The following is a 15,609-nucleotide window of genomic DNA, read 5'->3' as shown; positions in this document are numbered from 1 at the left end:
CTAGAGAATTTTGACAGATCTCTGATTTTGACAACACCGTTTCCCCTTGATTTCCCCTATTGGTAGAAAGAACGATAAATACCCTATCTTCGGAAAATCCAGGGAAAGAGATTTTCCAAGGGGTGGCCACTCTGATGTTTACTTATCGGTCATACGAAAGTATTTTGTGACGGATCTGTGATCTGTGCGAGTAATTCGAAATTTTTACTTTGTATTTAATCAAGAGTATATGGATTGTATACACACATCAGGTTATATTATAGTTTATTTAATCTGTCACTCGTCAAAAATTTTACATAACTGTAAAATTGAATGTCATATTTATCTGTTGTAGAAACGAAAGTTAACCTCTCAGCAAACGGATGATTATTAGAAGTCATTATTCGAAAAATTATCATTAAATACAGAAAGGTAAGCTTGTCACTGGGTTTATTTAATATATTTCATTATCTATTATTATTTTAAAACGTATTTATATTGTTAAATTTTTTAAATATGTATAAAGTAAACACTTGTTAATGTGTATAAAATAATTCGACAATATATATATATATATATATTTTTTTAAGTGGTTTACATTAAAATGTCAAAATGTTTTGTTTGCTTTTTCTACATTCTTAAATATGTCTCGATAATGCACATCATAATTATTACTTTGCATAAATAATAGTAAAAAAAATTAATTAAATTAACGTAAACAAATTTTTTTTAATAGATGTTAGTCTTGGGGATTAGGAATGAATAAAGACGTTGTTTCTCGTAAACCATAATGTGTCGTACTTGCTAATTATTTCTGCGTTATTTATCTTTAATAACAACAATTTGTATAAATAATACATTTTACGTATGCCGCAACATCGAAGGAACGCTTATAGCGAACGCGTTTCTATGCGCGATCTGCGGACAATAATAATACAATTTTGATATACATAAATAATACGCGGAAGTATCCGAGTATGTGTGTGTGTGTGTGTATGCGGTATATCCTTATTTGTACGAATATTATACTTTTTGGCACTTACTAATTAATCGAAACCTGTATGGGCCATCTTAAGCATTAGACAATTGGGACGATCTCGTCGAAATCAGGACGGGAGATCCTGAAATCTCCCTTTTCTCATTTCTACCTTTCTTTCACGAATTTTATTCGAAACGACTCTAGGTAAACGACCTTTTTAGAATGTCCGGAATAGTTCAGTACGTGGTGGTGCGGGGAGATCTCTCAAAGACGATGAAGTGGCCATTGGGTGCGGTGATTGCCCAGGCGTGTCACGCGTGCACCGCCGTTATTCATCTCTTTTATAATGACGTTCACACGCAAGCCTATCTCGCCGATTTAGATAATATGCACAAGGTCGTTCTCGAAGTAAGTATGACATGATTTGGAAACATCGTAAGCTCCAGCTATTAATCGAGATCCGTTCAACATAACGCGTCACATAATGCATGCAAAGAAAGTTACTGTGAAGCATCATTCAGGTGTTCGTTTAAAGTATCTTGATCGCTATAAGATGCAAACTGGCGTGTTTAAATAGGTCGAAAAAAATCGCTCTAAAAATAATAGCGTGATTTACGAATATGAATAAATAGGCCGTCGATGAAGCCGATCTACAGAGGTTGTGTTCGAAACTAAAGGAGGACGACATTCAGCATAAGCTGTGGATAGAACAACCCGAGAACATCGCGACGTGTTTGGTAACAAAGCCTTATCCCAAGGACAAAGTGCAATCGTATTTCAAGGGGTACAAATTGCTTAAATTGTGACAATGAAATGGTAAAAATAATAATAAATATCGCTAAAGAATGTCTCAAGTTACTTCTCGTGTTACATTGAATTAAAGTTAATTTTCTCAGAGTCATTTTTGGAAAAATTATCTGCCATTTGTATTTAAAGAAAAGATTTTGAGAAAATTGAATTTTGATAAAGCACGCAAGATTATTAGATTATATAACTACATAATTGAAGAAGATATTATTAACAGAAAATTTTGTCAATTTTAAGAAACTATAAACGCTCGTATAAACTAAATATACATTCCTTCAGAAGGAACCGAATAACGTTTGTATTTCACGCTGTTTGAACGGAAGATCAATGTGTCTGAGATAAGTCGGCGCTTTGCACGTCTGTCGAAGGTAGCGTCTGACCGTCGATATTGCAACAGGCTACACCTCAAGAGATCTTACCTCTTTTATCTTTTTTCATTTTTTTTCTTCCTTTATCTTTTTTACGAGCGACATCGTTTTGATGTACGGAAAATATTTGCATGTCGGGAATGGACTACAAACGCTCGAAAGAGAGAGATAAAAGAAAAGAAGAGAGCTCTATACGGCGGTGTCTGATATTTCTGATATCGAGAAAGGTATATACCTACTGATTTCATGACATCTCGCAAGTATCGCCAAAGTGTATACAATCGTACTTTTTTTTCTTGCGTTACACAAATAGCGTAGTACGAGTCTATATAATCTAGACGGGAGTAACGCGGGATAGCGCGCCGCTAATCAACTATATAATCGTATCAAAAAGTGTCTCTCTCTTCGCGAGTCTACGGTTCTGTGTACGGCAAAGATCGTTTTTTTTTTTTTTTTTTTTCACAGGTACGGATTAGCGTACATCCTTTCGTTGATGAGATTAGCTAAGAGGCGACCTGATTACAAGCGAGAATGTTGAAGATGCATACATTTTTTAAGAAATTTCAAAGATATCTGTACATATACTTCTTACGCTTCAAACAAGCCGATGTAATTACAAGGAAAATTTCTGTATAAAATTTGAAAAAGAGAAAATTTCGAAACGCACTTCAGGCCGCGACTTAGGAGCTAATTCTTCGGCGCATTATAATTTTTTTTTTCCCTTTCTTGTCGATACATCTCATCAAATCGCTCGTTCAAATCCGCGGTGAATGTCCTTCGCAGAATTCATTTCATTCGCATGAAGACATGGAATATTCGATAAGCGAATGCGTTTCCTCCCGAACCATCGCACCATCACGCTCGACCACGAAACGTCCTTCGCGCACTTCACTTTAATTTTCTGGGATTACTTTGTCCGCTTACTCCAATATCTCTCCGTACCGGGATCGAATTTTTCCCGTCTTCCTACGCGGGGAGCAAGCTGCGCACTTGAAACCGGAAGTATCGATCGTGCGGATCGATCGCCGTATACTTGTGTGTGACGTTTCTAGATAAACCGTACGAACCGACGACGACGACGACCGGTACGAACGGTTGTCGGGATACGTAGATTCGCAGCAAGCTCTAATTATGTACACGCACTGCGGACGCTAGACACTGTAAGTACACATATTTACAACACTCGATGGCAAGATGATTATTTTGGTGTGAGTATATATATATATATTTCTTTTTTGTGGTTTAACGCGGTCGTCCTAACGAGACGTAGGCGGGAACAGGAGGATAGAAGTCCTTATGAAAAAATGCGCTATTGCAACATCACTGCCGCTCGTTCATCATCATCTCCTCCTCCTCCTCCTCCTCCTCCTCCTCTTCCAGCCACTGGCGGAGAATGTTGTTCCTCGGCTGTAAAGCAAAAAGTAATGATTTGATTATTGATTGTTTTATATGAATAAGATTGCATTTGCAAGCAAATCTGCTGGAACCATCTGGATGCGTCTAATTGACATAATATACGCGGAAGCTGCATTAGATTAGATATTTTATGAAATCTTTTTTTCGAGAGTTCTAATTAGCTTAAAGACAAGTTGATATGAGAAAGGAAGACATGAGCGAGCGGGTGATAAGCCAGTAAACTTGAAACATATTTTCATATTACGCATGCGTGATATTTTCATCTAATCTTTTTTCATAGAAAAATCATAGGTTTTTTAATCTCTTCTATTATAATTTTAACCTATTAATAAGAAATATTTATAGGAAATAAAAATTTGCATTCTGCGAATAATTGTACATAAATTTATATACTGTAAAATTAGAGATTTGAAATGTCATTTAGTCTAAAGATGAGTGCAGGACTTTATGCGTGTGCTAATACAGCAAATAGAAAATATGCAAACGATTTATATTGCATATGTAAAGGGATAGATCTGTATAAGTTCTGACAACTCTATTGGATGAATTCTGCCAGGCATTAAATATGTATAAGGCAATATTTTGTCTCGGGGATTGCAGCCAATAAGAGGTACGATGCGTATTCGAAACGTGCGACGAATGCAAGCAAGACTGCGTGAGATTGAGTTGTCGATGACACATATCGTGCGTTAGTATTACTACGGGATTTGCAATTTACCGGGACCACGTTAGTTTGGGAGAACGGGGTGAAACGAGTGATGAGGGTGGCGGTGGTGGTGATGGTGTTGGTGGTGGTTGTCGGTAGTGATTAGGGCAGCGCACAAAAACGAGCATTATTGCTCGGCTAGATTCCCGTTCGTGTCTGTATAGTCCTCGTACTCCTCCTCCGGTTCCTCGTAATCCGTCTCCGCGGGTTCAGGACCCTCGATCGCCGACGTGGATGTGCTCGTAATATCCTGCTAAAGCATACACAGGAGAGAATCCAAGCGTACCCCGCCATTATCCCTTTTAGCCCTCTCGATATTGCGAGTTTAGCTATTAGATTATTAGTTTCCATACGTGAATTGTGTTGTTAATACCCCGTAATAATAACTCGCAAAGAACGTGCCAGCAATTTCACATAATTCAAAACAATACTTAAAATTAGAAAGTCTATCATTGGTTATTAATTAACAATAATACACACCCGCAAAAATTTTTATAGAAATCTTTCTCTTGTAAAATACAATTGGCGATTATCCAATATCTTTTATATGAAAACAATTGTTATGATTTGATCAAATTATTTTCTACACATATCTATCAACTGTCAGTGAAACAAGCTACTTATACCTACAATTAGTATAGAAAAGCTTTTTTTAAAAATCTTTTGTTAATTTCTATTTTAGTGTAATTATTTGATCGAGATATAAAACTTTTGATTTCCTCTAATCTGTTTTGCCTGCAAACTCCGAAACGAGAGATAAAGCTATCAGTTACCTGCGGTGGTCTCCAGCCGCAGCCCGGTAAGGGAAGCCCATCCGGTCCCAACGGACACGGCGCGTCCAATCCTGGAACACCCTGGTCCCCCTTGTTGCCTTTGTCGCCCTTCCTGCCGCGTTTACCCGGCGGCCCCTGTGCGCACACGCGAAATGCATCATCTCTCTGACAGCGCGAAACGCCCGATGCAAATTCGCGACGTGCAAATAAGGCCAGGCACATAATATTGTTGGATTATGCAATTATACTAGTACTGGTGAGATCGGTGCACAATACCTCGACGAGTACGAAGTGCGCAGGAGAGCGTGTCGCGGGTCGCTGGTTTAAATTAATTGGAGTGTAAAGTGATAACTAGGCAAAAACTTTTTCATAAACCTCGATGCCTCGTGTCATAATCGAAATAACACGGATCGCTCGCCCGGAATATACCGGATCTCTCTCTTCTGTCATTGACATCGTTTTCCAATCCGCGGAGAAAGCGACGCGACATCGCTCTCGTTGGCGTTTCGTTTCTCGAGCATCTAATATCTCCTCTAATTATTCGCGCCTCTCGTCATTAAGCGCTTTCATGGAACGGTGGTGGCAGCATATACAAATTCGTATGTACGCGCAAAGTGTGTTAGTCTCGCGAGGGACCGCGTGGAACTTGGTAGGAGTAGGCGTGTGTGTATATAAGTGTGTGAGGATATTCTCCTCGTGTTTCCTACAACGAGAGAGCTTCCTTCGCTAGATCTCCGTGACCTTGAAATACTGCGTGATCTCGCAGTCTGCTCGTCGTAAACGACGGCGACGGTGTCGGCGGTACGGAGGTGTCCCCGACGTGCTTGCAGCAATAGTCGTGAATAAAAGATACGCACGAGGATGCGAAAGAGCTGCCTTGATTTGATCGCTCCGAAAATTTATACGCGTAAAATCTGTTTTCATATCAATTTCTTGCATTTTAGTTAAAAAATGTCGGAATAATAAAAATATATCATCGGAATCTCGATTCTTACAAAGCTGACGATGTAATTAATTTTGTCTCTAGAACCTAAGGCTCTTGGTGATTTTACTGTAGTAAAGGTAAACCAATAGACTAATGCTTTGCGAGAATTGGATGTAAGCGAGAGAGCTTCCGCTAACTCATCAGGACATGCGTATGATTATATATCCGTTAGGAAGCGAACCGTATATATCCGACTATGCGCTTACTCTCACTCTCTCTCTCTCCCTCTCTCTTACGGTCTGTCGGTTATCGTTGGGCAAACAATCCCCCGTAAAGCATACGATCTAATCACGCCTGATCGCTTTCGCATCCCCGCGGGAAGAACGGCAATATATGTATATAACGTGGATCGGCTCTCTGATACTGATGGCGTTGGAGAAACGTGAATGCGTCGAATTAAGTCAATACTCACAGATTCGCCTTTGGCACCTTTCTCTCCCTTCGGTCCCTGGAATTGGTGAACACGGTCACAAAAGGAATTTTAAGTCGTTTTGGCCGCGTTTTAATTTTCTTTTTTTTTTTCTTTTTCTTTTTGCGCGCGCGAGACGGTCGTTCCAGAAAATCTTTTCAATGGAAGGAGGCTCGAGGAAGGGTGTCGCGTGTGACCACGATGTCGCGTGCATATCGTTTTAGCGACGGCTTTTCCGCCGACTATATCGAGTTCTGAAGAGGAAGGAAATGGCTATCGATTCACGAAACCGCGAGCACAGCATTTCGAGTAGATCACTTGGTTATTGCGTCTGCCTCCGACGAGAGATATGAGAGATGTCAATAAACCGAGAATATGCGATGTCAATAATAATAGCAGCGATATGAGAGTAATAGATAATTATCTCCGTTTTAAATTATAGTAGCAATCTTCTAACAATAAGAGCAATTGGAGATATTGTTAGTTATATATATATATATATATATATTAGATTTATTTAATAAACCGTTTAAGTATTTAACCCGGCGTTAGGCGCAATATTTTTCCTTTATTTTTCTTTGTTCTTGGTTCTTAAAACAACTTTGTCTTAACATTATGTTAATATATCAGACATTAAAATATGTCAAAAACAGTAAAGAACAAATTCGTAAATATTACAATAGATAAAAAAATCGCAGTGTGTAGTAATATGGTTTAAAATAATATCTATTTGTATCTATTAGATATTGCGCCTAACGAAGGATTAAAAGCGTGACCAAAAAGGAGTTAATAATAAAAAAAATATTAATAGCTTTCTCTTTTTAGATAACGTCTTCTGTGTTTGCCGTTTATATTAAAATATTTACGCGAAAACTATTAATATCACAAGGGAATAAATATGCATGCTCTTGATATAGTTATTTTAAACTTTTCTGCTTATAGAGAAAGAGAGAGAGAGAGAGAGAAAAAAAAAGAATGAACGTTGCAAGGTTTTAAATAAGAAATATCGTGTGCAGTCTGCAAAATATAGTTATACGTTCAGAAAGTGAAAGGGATTATCCTTCTTCAAATACCTTCCCATGCATTCAAGAGTAAATACGAATGACACAGGGAGAGAGAGAGAGAGAGAGAGAGAGTCGTTTTCGTTTATATGCTCTCACATCGGTACGCATTGAGCGGTCACACGAGCACTGCTCGAGCATCCTTCCGGACACTCCAGAGAGAAGCACGAGGGAGTTGCGCGTTTCCCCCTCCATTATAATTCGGTCGTAAATTTTGATCGGATCCTCTCTAGCTCGATTGTATGTATATATATATATACATATATGTATGTACGTATATATATCTATATCGAAGGAATTGTGCGTGGTAATTTTTTACATTGATTTTAAATCGGTCAACTTGCGCGATGCCATAATAAATGATTGATAGTGTCTTTTTTGCAAAATGTCAAACATTACTATTACTTAATTATTATTAAAAATATTTAATGATACTGAAAGATATATAATTAATCACGTCAAAATATGATCGAAACATTAGATGGGCACACAACTGTTGTAAGAAGTCAAGATGCTCGAGTATTAAAAATCAAGTATCGTAAAAAATGCGCGCATCTTTTGCCACGAAAGCTTCTTACGCGAGTGCAATTGATTTAGCGATACGCGCAAGAAAAACAGAGCAAAACAAAAAAAAAAAAAAAAAAAAAGTTTGCGAGAAAATGGATTTCGAACGAAAGAGGGAGAAAGGCGCAAGACGCCGGCTCCGTTCTCTTTGAAATCGGACGGAGGGAGTTAAAGGAAGGATTCTCTTTTCGATTGTTTTCTCTTTTTCTGAGACAGTCCCCGGGGTAGATCAGGCGGAATGTGTCGTCGTTACCCCGGGCTGGTCAGACCGTGTCAGATTGTGTCGCAGTCGCGCCGGAGGACGAGCGATAATCGAAAGCCAACTGTACCTCCGCGCCGGGAATCCCGTCGGTACCCTGGGGACAAACATAGATCGACTCGTTAGCGTGTCTCTCTCTCTCGAGATGTAATCGAGTCAGCGGGTTGACTTGACGCGTTCCTCAGACATGACTCGATTCCGGACACGACGGACGATCTCGAGAATTTCGAGTGATGGAAAATACAGATTGAAAGATCACGATCGACGGATTGCGGTATTGAAATTCAATTGAATCGCGAAATGACGGGAAACGATCCGCAAATTCGTGCAATGCAAATAAGATTTTAAATCGTCAATTAAAAATTTTTTTTGATGCTTATTTATCGAGAAATTCGGCAAAGAATCGACTTTAGACATAAAACAAAATATATGTTCTTATATAAAAGAGAAAAAAAAAGTACATGAAGCATCCTGTTTGATTTAATGGTTAAACCAGAAAACTACTTTTTGATGAAGGGCAAGATTGCCTCGGGATAATACTCGAGTAAACCTCGGCCGTGCTCGATAAACATGAACTGCACGGACGATATCGCGTGTTAGACGGATCGGATTCGACGGCGAATAAATACTTGATGAAGCGTAGGACTTACAGGCAATCCCGGATCTCCCCTTTCGCCCTTCGTTCCTGGCTCGCCCTGCGCACCCTGAAAGTACGAAGAAACTTGACGTGTGCTTGACACTCGACTTGTTCTTGTACGCCAAAGTAGAGGAAGAATACGCGCGCGTTTCTCTACTCGATCTAATTTCGGTCCGATCGTATCGCGTATCGACGCGAACGAGACAGCGAGACGCGGAAATAGAGCGTGTTCGAATAAAAGGAGAAGAAATTTATAATGAAAACGGGGTCATCCCCGTGGATCGCTCACCTTCATGCCGTCTAATCCTGGTGGTCCCTGAAAGGTAGAGGAAACCTCGTCAGATACACGGCAAAGCCCATCGATAATATCGAGCGTGTAATATTGTCGACAGCGATTTAAAACTATATCTCGTAGGGGAAAGGAGGGCATCTTTAATATTAGAGACGCTCTTTTTAAACGCCGCCCTCGAGTGTTTCAGAATCCTCGTTAATTCTCGTTGCGTCGATCGATCGGGACGCGCAAAAATGCCAGTTGAACGTTGAAGAATATTTGCACAACGCCAAGCTGTTTCGCTATATAAATACGGCCGTACAGTACTCTGCCGATCGGCGTTATATCTCACAATTCTTCCCTGTGCGCGGTGAAGTTTCGAGAACTCTCGGATTTTCCAAATTAAGTTATAGTTGCGCTTGATGTGTCGGTATAGATATTGGCCGGGGATGTTCGATCGATTTTCATTGTAATGAAATTGCTCTCTATTGGATTCTATACTCTCCTCCTGTTACGACGAATATCCGATCCTTGGTAAATATTTGAAGTGTAATTTGAGTAAATTTCTATATCATTTCTAAATAGAGAGTACTTTTTGAGCTGCTTAAAAACGATGTGCAAACATTCTTCTTCTTTTGCGAATAAAACTTAGCCGACCCGTAATGAATTAGATTCGTTTAGCTTCACGTTCCGCTCGTCGGTCGTTTCAACTCCAAAACTCATCTTCAACCCGTCGTCGCGAGATTATCTTCACCCTTCCCTTTTCGTATTATCAAAATTAATCCCCGAGACCGAGGCATACTGACAATCGAGGGCGGACGGCTTCGTGGAAGGTATAGAGCAGGAGCTTGAGCAAAGTTCAGAGAGAAAAAAAAACTTAGCGTACTTCGTAACGAAGCGTTGACGCTTTTGTGTTTTCATCCTTTTTCCTTCTTAGAATCTTAACTCTAAGGTAGCAAGATTAATCGTCGGCCTGAACGATCCGCCGATTATAAAGCCACCATCGTGGTCGCAGCAAATTAACACGTGTTAATTTTAGTTTTCTTTATCTTTAAATCTTTTCTTATTTTCAACTTGCAACTTGCGACAGATGCAAATACAAAGAGATAGAAGAAGATGAGCGGAATTTAATTTATCCAATGGATCGCAAACAGTCGTAGCACAATGCAAAGAAGCGAGATAATTATGTTACTGGATTTTATATATATATATATATATATATATATATATATATGTGTGTGCGTGTGTGAAAGACAGAAAAAGAGAGAAAGCATTAATTTCCGGTAGGCAGTTTTAGAAGCAAAGGACACAGGCACATGCACATTCTGTTTATTAATCGGGACAATGTAAAACAAAACTGTTAGAGTCAGTATTCACATACGCATTCAATTAGATCGCCTTAAGGTTGATCGGCTTAAGAGAAGGAGAGCGCCGCCTCTTAACAATTAACGCACGCAGACACACGTGTCTGGATTTATTGTATGTTGTGTGTGTATGTGTGTGTGTGTGTGTGTGTGTATGTGTGTGTGTGTTGTATGTGTATATATACTACATATATAATATATGCACACAGAGTGTCGTCTTATGATTACCGAACATCTCCCCCGTTATGGATTCTTCCGCGAACTTTCGTAGTCAACCTTTGCTCGACGAAAATTTGATCAAATATTTGACAAGTAAAGTTTAAATTATATTTTCGCGTAAAGCAAAACTCATTTGAAATTATTGGAAAAATTAGCTGTTGCTATTTATACACTCTGAAAGTCAATCGAAGAAAAACTCTTTAAGCTTTGATGTCAAGAAATTCGTAATTAAATTTTCGTCGAATTTCTTTGTTAGGAAAAAAAAAAGTGATTTTAAATTCGTCAATAAATTTGCAACACAAAGAGAGTCTTTGATACACGATAGATGACTGTCTGTGTGTACATATATGCATACGACACGCAGTTACGTGTACATATGGACTTCTTACTTGTACTTAACATTTACAGACATACACATACAAATGGGTATACAAGGCGTTCCCGAGTTTCATCGACAAAACTTTCGAATTCTACCCGAACGCATTGAAACGAACACTTTTGTTCGTAAATATATTCTTTCACGTTTCGAAATTTCGGCGAAAACGGGACTATATCGAATCGAGGTATCAACAAACTGCAAATCTCCTTTTTGTTTCGCAAAAATCGATAATTACGTTTCCGTATCGATTCGCATTCGATTACTTCATCAATATCGAGAAAAAGAGAGAGAAATATTCGTCAGTAAAAATATTTGGTAAAAATAAAAATAAATTTATTTTAGCGCTGTGAAGAAACATTTTTTTTGTCGACAGGCTCGAGACAAGCACCCCGTATATTTATATACATATCATCGATTTATTTACGCATCAAAACGCGACTGCGTTCTCCTCGCGTTTCTCATCACGCATACGTTCCTTCGTGTATATGTATGTATGTTTCCGAGAGTATACATGTATGAGCGTTTGTATACATATACGATGTGCGTTTGTGTATGCATATGTGTATGTGTGGGACCGTCATACACTTTACACGCATAGGAGAGTCATTGTCATCGAATAAAGTGTCGTCGACGGAGCTTCGTTCGCACTCTCCCGCCCAGTTATCCTCTTAGACTATATATTTAATTTATTGTTTTGAAGTGTACACAAGAGTTAGAGGTGTGTTAGCGTCGCTCGTAATCCGTAATACGCGATACATCGATTGTGACGGCGCGCCGAATACCGTTACACATCGTTATTCTACACTGTACATTCTCGTGATTCTTTCTCCTCCACATTTTCGAACGTCGAGGATAGACGCGTGAAGCTGAATTTGACGCATACAATAGTATTTTTTTTTAGACGAATTTTTTGGATAAAAAATTAGTTATTAACAATGCCTGGATATTCTACTTGAATAAAATAATTTTCGATTTGTTGGGGAGTCTTTTTTATAGAATTTTAAAATTAAAAAAAAAGCTACCAGAGTACATTTCTGTTATGATCATACATATACGATTCGTCTATCCTTCGCAAGAAATAGTATCCTCTCTAGATATTGAGATCATCTTTCAAGATGCTTCGCTATCGGCATCTCGTTGTACTTGGGATAAAATCCTTCTTACATAGGCCAAGTAATTACCTCTACCAGTAATTACATCTTACATGTATTTCACGATATCGAGATTCTTCCGGATTTTTCAGCATGTGCAAAATACTCTTAAAAAGCTTGTTAGTTTGAAATTTGTTTAACTTTATCGCCGAGGAACGCTCGCCAAAATTATCGACTATCGTAACGCATCGTATGAACATTTAGTCGACGTCTAGTTTATCACCGACAAGAATATGTCTCACGCCGACTTTTCTATTAATTAGAAACATCATATCCGTGTTTCTCACGGCTCTATTAAAGCTCCGCGGGAGAATATCGCAAACTATCGATACTGCATTTTAGCGCACCCGACGGGATAGTGGCGGAAAAGCCGAAAGAGTAGACGGCGTGAGAAGGAGAGAAAGAGAGAGAGAGAGAGAAAGAGAGAGAGAGAAAGAGAGAGAAAGAGAGATGGGTATTTTCCCCTACTTGTTATTCGTGGCGGCCAGCCACGGAAACGGTTCTACCACTGTTCGGCGAACGCGAAATTTCCTCGCAACCGATGTTCCTGCGCAATATCACCAACGTTTCCCACGACTCTCATAAAAGGTCTTGCCGAATATAAGTGGGAGAATACACTAACCTTTCTTCCCATTTTCTCTATCTCTCTTTCTCTCTTGTTTGGCCGCTGTTGTTGCTTCTTTATGCAAGCTTTATGCAAGCGCTGAGCAATGATTTAAAACGCATCCAGCTGTTCTGCGCAAGAGAAAAGCCACTTTTAGCGAATTTAATTATCAAAATAATACGTTTTTATTTATTTTCTTATTGAAACGCGCGTCTAGATTGAGCAGCAAAGAATCGGAAACGTTACCGAGATTCCTCCTGATGAAACCACGTCAGCGAGTAACCACGAAAGTTTTCATTGCGATATATATGTTGATGTATTTCATTTCTATTTATCGTGTTTTATACCGCAAAAAATTATTACGTTTGATTTCTCGCTTTCCACGTCCTAATTTAATATGATAACAGTTTGGTATGTTTTTTTTTTTTTTTCTTTTCTGATTAGGAGTCTTAATTTTATTCCCTCTTCGATCTTTTTCCTATTAATATGTCTTACAGAATTCTCCCGACGTAACGTTCCCGTACGGAATTCTTGATGGTTTGTGAAATGCGACTTGAATACTACGAAGAAATGTAGAACGAAGAGGAATCATGATAAATGGCTGGGTTATTATTAGGCGCCGGCGATGCTGCGAGAGCGAGCTTTCGTTAAGTACAAGCCGACTGAATTATTCTCAGGAGAGGCACAACGGAAAAGTGGATTTTGCCAGACAAAGGGACAGGCTGAAAATTGTTTCTCAAGGCTTGCCAAGTTAATTTAGATAAAAATTAAACTTTTAACTTTCGATGCACGTTCCTTGATCAGTAATTACGCCTTCACACATTTAACTTTTAATTTAATTTTTTTTTTATTCAAAAAACATTTTTTACTCTAAACAGGCGCCAATCGAATTAAAAAAAAAAAGGGCACTCCTGAAGTTTTATGTAAATCTATGCAAATTTCTAGAATACGATTCAAAGATAAAATATCGCATAATTACCGAAGAATGTTTACGAATATTTCATATGATGTACGCATGATTCGTGATGAAAGTGACATCATATATATTCTACTTTATTACTATATAAATAGTGCGATAATTAAAGCGGCTTTACTTTTTATTCGATAAGATAAAAGAGTCCTTCTCGCTATGACTCATTCAAGAGAGAATGAAATCCGTATGTCTTTTCATATGTGTCGATGATACAAAATTTAGCGAGATGGCGAAGTTTATCTTTCTTATTGTTAAACCTACCAAACTCTCTGAGTATACTTGCGCTTGTGATCGAGAATCTGTTCTCGTCGGCGCAATCGGCTGACTATTAGCCGACACGTAGAGTAAATTAAGAGGACGGATGATGGTGTGATACGCGTAACGTGCGATCGTGCGCGAGTAGTGACGCGCAGACCGAGAGCGAGCAATTTATTTTGAAAGTATTTCGAATATGTCATTAAAATAGATACACGCGGCATCACGATCTTTTTGCCCTTAAGACTTAATCGTTAAATTGCCATTATTTTATCAAATCTGATTTAGTAGGAGCCTTTTGCAAAATAAGCGGCTCTACTATACGCGATATCAGATATACAGGATGTGTCAGATTTACAGAATGATATTTTAGGAAAGAAAATAAAATTGACATTTTGTAACACCGATAACTTCAAGATCTATGATTCAAAATTACGGGATTAAAGATCCTCCAAATTTGTCACGGAAGTTGTGCCTCTCCTAAAATATTTTTGAGAAATCATGGAACACATCCTGTATAACTCATCAATCCAATTGGCGCGTTTCTCACTTACGATCAATCTCGACGAAATTTTAACACACTGGAAGACGTTCCTTCCGCATTTCTGTAGTCTTCATCATCGTTAGACATTGGTGCGATTTAAATCGCGAATCGCTCGACAAATTTGCACTCCGTGCCTGTAAACGCTGCGGAAATTTACGATCGCAAGCTAGAGAAGATTTATATTTGGCTCTGCGCTTCATCGAAAACGAAGCGACGACGGAGTCGCGCGCGAATAAATATCAGTGTTGAAGACCGTGTGTTTCTCAACGTCAAAGCGGATATTCTTTCGGAGCAGACGGAAAACATATACGCTTCCGTTTGAAATACAACGATATATACATATCGTATACATATCGCTTTCCGATACCAAAGAAAACGCGCGATCTCGACCGAGGTCGTAACGGGGTCTCGAGTCTCAATTCGAGAATATTGAGTTTTACGTCAAGAGACACCTTAACATTGAATTTAACAGCAGTGATCAGTGGCCTGGCAGGAGATCGATCAACGGTATTCGAAATCCGTCTCGTTGGAGTAGGATGGCAGAATCCGATCCGCGGAGTCCAGCAGCTGACTTCGGGACATCGCGCATTCTAGACGATCTAAACATGTCGATGACGATATAGTCGCGCGCGATATTTACGCGTCCGCTCGCCTCCTCTCGAATCGCCACTCTCGACGCGATGATGACCGTTACACTTCTTCCTCAGTCCTTGTTGTATATATGTATGTATGTACACGCAACACGCACGCAAGCAAGTGCTCTCTCGAGAGGCGATCGAAAGGCGGTCGGCCAGGCTACGTTGTGGCTGTCGCGCGCGATAATATAAACGCACTTATCGGCTTATTATCAGCGAATTCCGCGGCGGCAACGCCAAGTAACGATGGCGTTAGGAGCGGGAGGTCCGC

The 15,609-nt window shown here is 39.2% G+C and overlaps 2 protein-coding genes across 11 annotated transcripts in view; one reads left to right on the top strand and one right to left on the bottom strand.

Annotated features, from left to right (window-relative positions):
- The first annotated feature begins 127 nt into the window (after positions 1-127).
- Positions 128-10,474, top strand: LOC140676162 (putative peptidyl-tRNA hydrolase PTRHD1). Of its 3 annotated transcripts, XM_072910933.1 has the most exons (5): positions 128-251; positions 335-411; positions 1,180-1,366; positions 1,591-1,774; positions 2,599-10,474. In XM_072910933.1, the coding sequence occupies exons 3-4, from the start codon at positions 1,181-1,183 to the stop codon at positions 1,762-1,764; spliced, it is 360 nt and encodes a 119-aa protein (XP_072767034.1). In that variant the 5' UTR covers positions 128-251; positions 335-411; position 1,180; the 3' UTR covers positions 1,765-1,774; positions 2,599-10,474. The 3 variants fall into 3 exon arrangements, with proteins under 3 accessions (XP_072767034.1, XP_072767033.1, XP_072767035.1); XM_072910932.1 differs by having other exon boundaries at positions 1,591-10,474; XM_072910934.1 differs by having other exon boundaries at positions 1,163-1,366; positions 1,591-10,474.
- The window catches only part of LOC140676158 (uncharacterized), a 144,497-nt gene continuing 131,756 nt past the window's right edge, over positions 2,869-15,609 (bottom strand). For 4 of the 8 annotated variants that reach the window (XM_072910920.1, XM_072910927.1, XM_072910923.1 and 1 more), the window contains 7 exons: positions 9,233-9,259; positions 8,957-9,010; positions 8,377-8,403; positions 6,426-6,461; positions 5,029-5,163; positions 4,268-4,508; positions 2,869-3,540 (listed from right to left, as the gene is read on the bottom strand). In XM_072910920.1, coding sequence (XP_072767021.1) covers positions 4,383-4,508; positions 5,029-5,163; positions 6,426-6,461; positions 8,377-8,403; positions 8,957-9,010; positions 9,233-9,259 — 405 coding nt within the window. In that variant the 3' untranslated portion in view covers positions 2,869-3,540; positions 4,268-4,382. The remainder of the gene's footprint in view (positions 3,541-4,267; positions 4,509-5,028; positions 5,164-6,425; positions 6,462-8,376; positions 8,404-8,956; positions 9,011-9,232; positions 9,260-15,609) is intronic. The other 4 variants (XM_072910921.1, XM_072910924.1, XM_072910922.1 and 1 more) reach the window with 4 other exon arrangements.

The sequence above is a fragment of the Anoplolepis gracilipes genome, chromosome 2 (assembly GCF_047496725.1).
Source record: "Anoplolepis gracilipes chromosome 2, ASM4749672v1, whole genome shotgun sequence".
Lineage (NCBI taxonomy): Eukaryota > Metazoa > Arthropoda > Insecta > Hymenoptera > Formicidae > Anoplolepis > Anoplolepis gracilipes.
This window is presented reverse-complemented; position numbering and strand designations above follow the sequence as displayed.

What these genes read in the sequence shown, in the direction of transcription:
- LOC140676162 (XM_072910933.1), top strand. Translation starts at nt 1,181, where the DNA reads ATGTCCGGAATAGTTCAGTACGTGGTGGTGCGGGGAGATCTCTCAAAG. An exon ending in TGCACAAGGTCGTTCTCGAA is followed by an intron (nt 1,367 to 1,590) that starts GTAAGTATGACA and finishes ATGAATAAATAG; the next exon opens with GCCGTCGATGAAGCCGATCT.